Here is a 7,629-nt window from a genome sequence, read left to right on the forward strand (position 1 = left end):
AACACTGTGTGAACTACTCAGAGGTGACACCCAGGAGAAAAGTGTGGATAAAGCATGCCGGAAGAGCAAGAAAAGAGCAAATAAAGGTATATAATTTTAAGCTGGGTGAGGTGGCACAAGCCTGTAATCCCAGCACTCAGGGAGGCAGAGGTAGGAGGATCTCTGCGAGTTTGAGGCCAGCCTGGTCTACAAAGCAAGTCCAGGACAGCCAGGGCTACACAGAGAAACCCTGTCTTGAAAAAGCAAAACAAAAAAGGTATCTCATTTTAACACGTTTCTGGTCCCCAGCCTCCCACAGAGTGAGACATCCTGGTCTCCTTTTCCACATGCAGCTTAAATAAAGCTTCCTCGAAATACACGAACTGCTAGTTCCCCAGGCCTCCCCGAGCTGCCTTAAAGACACACGGGATAGAGAATCATGAATCTTCCCAAGAGGCCTGTCTTATTTCGTTTCCTGTTGTTGTGATTAAAGACCCTGACAAAAGCAACTTAAGAGAAAAGGATTCATTTGGACTCACAGGTCGAGCACAGTCCATCATGTCTGGGAAGGCTGGAGCTGGAGGCTCGTCACGCAGGCTCCGTAATCAGGAGCAGAGGGTGCTGAATGGATGCACACGAGGGCCAAGCTTCTTTCCTCTCCCTCTTGCCCTGGGTCCAGCACATGAAAACGGCACTGCCTGCATTCAAGGTGGGTTTCTCCACCTCAGTTAAGAAGGTCTCCCACAGAGCTGCCCGTAGGCCAACCTGATCTAGACAACCCTTCAGGGAGTCTCTCTGGCAATTCAAGACAGTGTCAAGTTGACAATTAAAACTAACCATGACATTTGACGAATGACCACACAGGCCTTTGTTCCCAGGACTGGGGGTGAGGCAAGCATACCTTTCTGTGAGTTCCAGGCCGTCCCGGTCTACAAATCCCCTTAAAACAATGTCATCTGTTCCCTCAGTACCCCAACACATCATTTACAGTGTTATGACATTTAGCTCAAAACAGGGGGCAAGGCAGACTGTGATATTTCCGTTCCCACGTTGTGATCCTTTGATCCTGAGAGTGTGACAGGGCACTCGCCATTTGGACTTCGAGTACCGAGAAGACCTGAGGATTCAGCCTGTTCCAAACCCACGAGGGCCTCTGCACAACTCTGTTCCGAGCAGAGGCATGGTCCCCGGGCCGCAGAACCTGTTCCTTTCAGGGAAAGTATAAGAGTAGAAGGTATAAATGGAATAAAAACTTTTTTTCCCCCTGGCATTTGACATTTAACCCCTGACTTACCTCTTGGACTCCCTCTTGCATATGAAATACTAGAATCTTCATATTTTTCCTTCAGTCTCCTAACCCAGTGCTGTACACAAGTATAAGAGTTAAATAACCTTCATCATCCCTTCGATGCACCGGGGTAGGACACTGGTGTCTCTTTGGAAGACATTTTATTGATTTTATAATATTCCTTTCACTGTATGGTCTTAACAGAATACAATCAAGAACACAGCAGCCGTGGATTTAGAAATTCAGAGCATAAACATTTTCTACCACAAACTTTCTCCTCCCTTCAGAGTTTCCGGCTCTGCTGCAAGCAGCTTCTTTGACACGTTGGGTCCCCGGGTTTTGAGTGTGCTGCTGACAAGAGTTGTTCAGCCTCCAGGAGTTGCTGCTGTTCACCTCCAGGATGCTCTGGGCCTCTTGGGCTGACTCAACACTTCATAGGCAGCCTGGATCTCCAGGAAGCGCCTCTGGGCCTCCTCTGTCTGGTGCCGGTTGTGGTCCGGGTGCCAGACCTTTACCAGGTCTCGGTAGCTGCGGTGTACCTCTTCGTTGGTTGCCCCCTCCGGAAGGCCCAGAACCTTGATGAAGCAGAGGTGACATATTAGTATCTGGGAGTCCCATGGCCCCTCCCTGCTTCCTGCTAAATCAGGCTCCTTAGTACTGGACTGTGCCAGAACCTCAGACAGAAATTCAGCCCTTTGGGCTCAATCGCACAGCATATCCCTAACTGGAATTAGGTCCTAGGTTTAATGCACAGCACTCGGGGAGGCAGAGGCAGGCGGATCGACGTAAGTTCAAGGCCAGCCTGATCTACAAAGCAAATCCAGGACAGCCAAGGTTACACAGAGGATCCCCATCTTGAAAAACAAAACAAAACAAAACAACAACAGCAAAATAGCAAAACAGAACAGAACAAAAGAACCCAAACAAAGTACAAACATTTCCCCCCCCAAAAAAAACAAAACAAAACAAAACAAAAACCAACAGCTCAGGACACTGCATTTAATTACACCTTTAATTACAACTGCATTTTCCAACCTAAAACTTCACACCGTTGGCCAGGTCTCATCCCCACGAGAGAAATAAGCGCATGTGTGTCCGCCAAAGACTGAAAAGAGGGATTACAGGAACGTCCTTGCAAAAAAAGTCCCAAACTAGAAATGACCCCAATATTAGCAAAAGCGTGACTAACTAAGCAGTGAGCGGCAACAAACCAAGACCACTTCAAACTGCGCGTCAAACAGGAACAAGTATTACAGACAGAATGTTGAACGAAAAACGCCAGATCTGTACTAGGTGATCCCATTTACTTCATATTCAAGGACAGACAAAACATGGGCAAAGGAAAAAAAAAAAAAAGGAGGGAAAGAAAGAAAAGAAAACTAACCAAAACCAAAACAAAACAAACCTCATGTAGCCGACACAGTGGCGTGTGCTGTTAGTGTTCAGCTCTAGGGAGGCAGAAGCAGGAGGGTCACAAGTCGGCCAGGCCAGCCTCAGCTACCTATTGGCCTGGTATAGGCCAGCTAAAGATGGCTCAGGAGGACTGGCACTTCCTGCCACGCCTGGCAGCTTGAGTTCAATCCCTGGAATGCACATGGTAGAAGGGAGATTCCAGTCTTGCCAATTGCCCTCTGACATCTACATTCATGTTGCTGCACATGGACTCACACACACAAGTAATTTGTCTGTTTGTTTTTTCAAGACAGGGCTTCTCTGTATAACCACCCTGGCTGTCCTGGACTCACTCTGTAGGACCAGGCTGGCCTTGAACACACAGAGACCCATCTGCCTCGGCCTCTGGAGTGCTGGGATCAATGGTGTGCACCACCACAGCTGGCTCCAATAATGAAATTTAAACCTAATAGATCACGATAGGATGTGGGATCTGGCTCAGTGCCACAGAGCTCAGAAAGTGTTCGTGGGGGTATGAGCGTGCTCTCCTACACCAAAGAACAAACAGAACCCCTAACCCTCAGGGAAAGATGACACAGAGCTAGCCTCCGAGTAGGAGTGTAGATTGGGAAGGGATAGGAAGGAATCTTCTTGGAGCTGGTAGCGTTCCATGCCTTCATCTGGACGCACGTACACAAACTCAGATAAACTATGTGAGACTTCGCAAAAAAAAAGTATTACACGTATTTTTCGCCAATAGTATCATGCACCTTGTTACAGCACACACAGAAAGAAACCCAAAGGAGCCGGGAACCCCTTTCAGGGCCTAACCAGCATATCTGAGAACAGCTTGCCCCTGTATGCTGCCAGCACCAGAGGACAGCCTCACCCAGAGAGAGGGAAGAACAGAGAGGGCTTACCTGGTAAGCCAGCTGGCGTTTCTCATCCTGAAAACTGTGGACGAACTCATAGAGCTTCTCCCACTCCTGGAACTGGCTACCGTTGAAGCTGGGATCCCCAACCAGTAGCCACCAGATGCGGCAAGGCAGGAGCAAGGCAGACTCCACAAGGTGGCCAACGAGTGGGAAAAAGCTGACCCAACTCAGGAAGGAACCCAGGGTCTCCGCCACGTAGTTAACGGTGGCGGCTGTGTTGCAGAGCACACTGTAGGCCAGGGGGCCCGTGAAGGCCAGGTAAGCCAAGCCCATGCGGTAGAGCCGCACGCTGAGTGTCTCCGACTCGGCCAAAGCTTTGTATCGTCGATGCTTCTGGGCTGTGAGGCTGGCAGCCAGGCTGATGGGTAGGATGGCTATGGGGCGGCCATAGAACACAGGAGACGTGAGGAAGGCTGCGCCTAGGGTGTTCTTAAAGTCTGAGGTCTGGTCACCAACAGCAGCCACCAGCAAGACCCCTAAGCCAACTGCCAGTGGGAGGCCCACAATATAGAAGTTGGCCATGGAAGAGAGGCTGATCAGAGCCACGAGACCAAAATAGATACCCACTGTCATCTGGGCAGCAAAGCGAAGGATGCTCAGAGGTGGCCTCCCCTCTCCTGGCCTCTGTTTCCGAGCCTGGACTCCGTTGGCTTGAGCAACAAAGCCTGGGAGCTTCCAGAACTCCCAAAGCCAGCCCAAACCACCGCCCCCCAGGGTCAGCATCCAGAGCAGGGCGTGGCTGTCCCTTCCCAGATATAGGTGGTGGAGTCCAACGGGACCCCCGAGAGCCCAGAGGGCATAGGTCACCAGGAGCCCTTTGGCCATCCTCTAGGGCAAGAGTCTTAGAGCAAATTCAGTGGTGTTTGACATGGATCAGAGCGTAGAAATCTCAAGGTCCTCTGTGAGAATCACCACAGTCTCAAGAGTTATCCTTAGACCCTGAGAGATGGGGCGGGGAGGAAGATTCATCAGATGGCATCCAGGCCCCAACACAGTAAACCATCTCTCTAAGATAACAGTCAAGTCTGCTCCTACCTCAGGGTCTCCCAGATATTAGAGGTCTTGTACTTTTGGGTTAGCAGGCCAGTCCTGTTATTTATAGTCACAGTGACTCCATATGTAAGGGGAGGAGAATGTTTTAAATGTTTTCAGTTGGGACACTGTGAACTGAACAACGACAACAACAACATCAGGGATTAGAAAGATGGCCCTGGGGTCACTTACTGCTCTTCCAGAGGACTGAGGTTCAGTTTCCAGCACCCGCACAGCAGCTCACAGATGCCCTCTTCTGGCCTGCAAGGGCATCAGCCTCACATGCCATGTGCACACAAGCAGAAACCCACACACATAAGGTGAAATTTAATAATATAATTATTAATAATAGCCAGCTTAAATTTCTATCCTCCCCTCAAACTCCTGAAAGAGTTAAGGATTCTTGGGAGAAAGGGTTGGACAGAATACCTTTTCAACGTTTCAGGCCCTTTTGAAAGCCAGCGTCTTCTCTAAGCCTCACCTTTAAGTCCTGGCTGCTCTTGGGTAACCTGGCCCCAGGTTTTAGCCTTTCTCCAGCCTTCCCATCTCCCCAGACCATAAAAATCTCCCCCAAGTCAAACTTGAAAGGGATCCTGAACTCCTTCCACTTAAACATTCTGGAAAACATTTTGACCTAGACCTTAGCACCCCCACAGCTCAGCCGCCCTCCCCAAACAGGATTGAAGAGCCTCTACAAAGAGGCTGCAAAAATCCTCAGAATATCAAATCGGGCGCAGAGAGTGCCTGCCAGTATGTCCTACCTACTTCAAGTGAACTCACCCTCAGGCAGTCCCAGTAGGGCCGCGGTACCTGGCTGCTCAGGCTGACAGGCCGCTTCAGACCAGTCATTTCCTTTGACCACAGAATCAAAATGGCCCTCTGTGCCTGCTCCCACATCCACCCAAGTGGACTTTGTCTCAGTGTTGATTGACTGTGTCCTGTGAAGTCAGGCCACCTCCGCCAGGCCCCTCCCCGACGCCCTTGACGACCCCTTGGAATCATCTTCCGGTCCTGCCTTCTCCGACCCGCCCTCTCGGGTATAAACCTTGTGGGAGGCTCTGTCCAGGCTCACCCAGCTTTACACTACCGGGCCTGGAACCGCCCCCGACTCCCGGGCCAAGCGCGGCGCTTGCAGTACGCCACCACGACCGCCAGGTGGCGCTGCCGCTTACGGAAGGGAGGCTCCCCAAAAGTCCCCAGATCACCTTTTCGCAAGGTTGGGACACCCCTTTGCCGTAGCTGTCCGGATTGTGCGGCAACCTGGCGGGAGAAAAAAAAAAGTGACTCCCTTAAATAAAATTAAAATTCTCGATTCTCTCTTCTCCCCGCCACAAGTAGGAGGTGATCCCTCGCTCACTCCAGGCTGCACGCTTCTCTCTCCACACTCCAAGACCCCAAGAGCTTCAAGATGGCCAGTATAGGATCACTTCTAATTTCTTAAGCGACAGACAACCACCCATAAGGAAGAGGGAGCGTCCACCAAGACGGCCGGTTTTGCCGCAAGGCCTTCCAGTTAGGGGCCTGCACATCCAGACCCGAGCCGGAGCTCGCATGACCCGGAATCCAGAGAGCTCGGAAGCTGCTTTGACCCTGCAGCCTGGAGCAAAGGAAAAAGCCACAGGCGAGGGACCCAGGGTCAGGGCGCCAGCAGGAGAGCAGGCCCAAACCAGGACTCGGGGGGGGGGGGGTCTTCTGTTACCGCGCAGGAATGGAGCTGGCGAAGCAGGTACCTTCAGCACCCCAGGCTCCAATCCCAGGTGCAGTCCCGTGACCTTGGCCAAGTCACGGCTCCTCCTGAGCTTCAGCTTCTTTAGCCAGAAGCTTGGCTCTATCAGATCTCCCAGCCCCGACTAGCGTACCTGTGAACTGTTTTAGAGCCTCCAAGGTCCCCGACCCTTAGCTGGGGGTGGGAATGCAGCCCTGGACGTGGTCCCTTTAGGGATGGGAAGGAGCGGCGAAAAGACAGCACAGCCGCGGCTGGGGACGGGGCGGACAGGGGCGCTGAATAATGAATGAGACTTAATTGGGCCCTCGCTGCGAGGCGGGCGACGCTAAGCTTGGCAAACAGCAGCCCTGCCGCCGCTGGACAAACAAACTGGCTCTGGGCGCCGGGAGCCGGGTGCCGAGCGCCCCGGGGGAAGGGGAGGGCGCCCGCAGGGAGCCAGGCCGCCTGAGCGCAGCGGGACCCGGGGTGCCCAGGCGGGGATGCGGGCTCCGGGCCCAGACCTGGAGGGAGGGACTAGGGCGAGGGCGAAGCAGATCTTGCCGGAGAGCCTGTGGCCCAAGGGCAGCGTGAGCGCGTGAAAAGGATGGAGAAAAGAGTGGAGGGGGAGGGGGGGAGAAACGAGCAAGGGAAAGGCCCACCCGGAGGAGGGCCCGCGGGTAGAGGTGGCAGCGCGGAGAGCGATGGAGAAACAAGAGAGGGAGGCGCGGCGGGCCCAGAGGAGAAGCCTGCGGGGAGAGAGGAGAGGGCTGCGAGGCGACCGGAATGAGAACGAGGGGCGCCGGGGCGGGCGAGGGGCTCCCCGCCTGCGCCCCGCCCCGCCGCGCCCCCGCCCCGCGCCCTCTCCAGCCGCGCGCACACTCATTTTGTCACAATTACGGGGCCGTCACTCGGCCGGGATTGTTTTCCCCAAATTGTTGTTCTATAAACTGGCGCGGGGCGGGGGGCGGGGGCCGAGCGGGAGGGGCGGGCGCGAGCAGCTGTCGAGGGCGCGGTAACGCGTTTACGCGCCGCCGGCCCCGGCTTGGCCTCGGCTAACCCGGCAGCCCCCGCCGCCGGCCGCTCTCGGTCCCGGCTGCCTCGGTTTCCCCGACGCGGCAAGCGCGGGCGGTCACCAGGCGCTCCTCCGCCGGGCCCAGCCTCCTTGCCGGCGCCCAGGATGCCCGCTCGGCCCCAGGCCTGGCACGCTCGCTCCTGCGTGTGCCCAGGTCCCCGCGCCCCCCGCGCCCCCCGCGCCCCGCGCCCGCCCGCCCGGCCCCGGGTGCTGCAAACATCTGTTG

General features: G+C 54.4%; 1 protein-coding gene across 3 annotated transcripts; it reads right to left on the reverse strand.

Moving 5' to 3' along the window:
* Positions 1-1,411: 1,411 nt before the first annotated feature.
* Positions 1,412-5,531, reverse strand: Dnajc22 (DnaJ heat shock protein family (Hsp40) member C22). Of its 3 annotated transcripts, none has more exons than XM_055627237.1 (4): positions 5,407-5,531; positions 4,630-4,761; positions 3,580-4,533; positions 1,412-1,842 (listed from the first exon to the last, which is right to left on the reverse strand). In XM_055627237.1, exons 3-4 carry the CDS (start codon positions 4,417-4,419, stop codon positions 1,657-1,659), a joined length of 1,026 nt encoding a protein of 341 aa, XP_055483212.1. In that variant the 5' UTR covers positions 4,420-4,533; positions 4,630-4,761; positions 5,407-5,531; the 3' UTR covers positions 1,412-1,656. The 3 variants fall into 3 exon arrangements, with proteins under 3 accessions (XP_055483212.1, XP_055483213.1, XP_055483211.1); XM_055627238.1 differs by lacking the exon at positions 4,630-4,761 and adding an exon at positions 4,819-4,887; XM_055627236.1 differs by lacking the exon at positions 4,630-4,761.
* Between the last annotated feature and the right edge of the window lie 2,098 nt (positions 5,532-7,629).

The sequence above is a fragment of the Psammomys obesus genome, unplaced genomic scaffold (genome assembly GCF_907164565.1).
Source record: "Psammomys obesus unplaced genomic scaffold, mPsaObe1.curated_primary_1811, whole genome shotgun sequence".
NCBI lineage: Eukaryota > Metazoa > Chordata > Mammalia > Rodentia > Muridae > Psammomys > Psammomys obesus.

Excerpts from the sequence above, each read along its gene's own strand:
- Dnajc22 (XM_055627236.1), bottom strand. The coding sequence starts at position 4,419 with ATGGCCAAAGGGCTCCTGGTGACCTATGCCCTCTGGGCTCTCGGGGGT. Across the intron at positions 1,843-3,579 it reads AACGCCAGCTGGCTTACCAG|GTTCTGGGCCTTCCGGAGGG; the intron begins GTAAGCCCTCTC and ends TGCTTCATCAAG.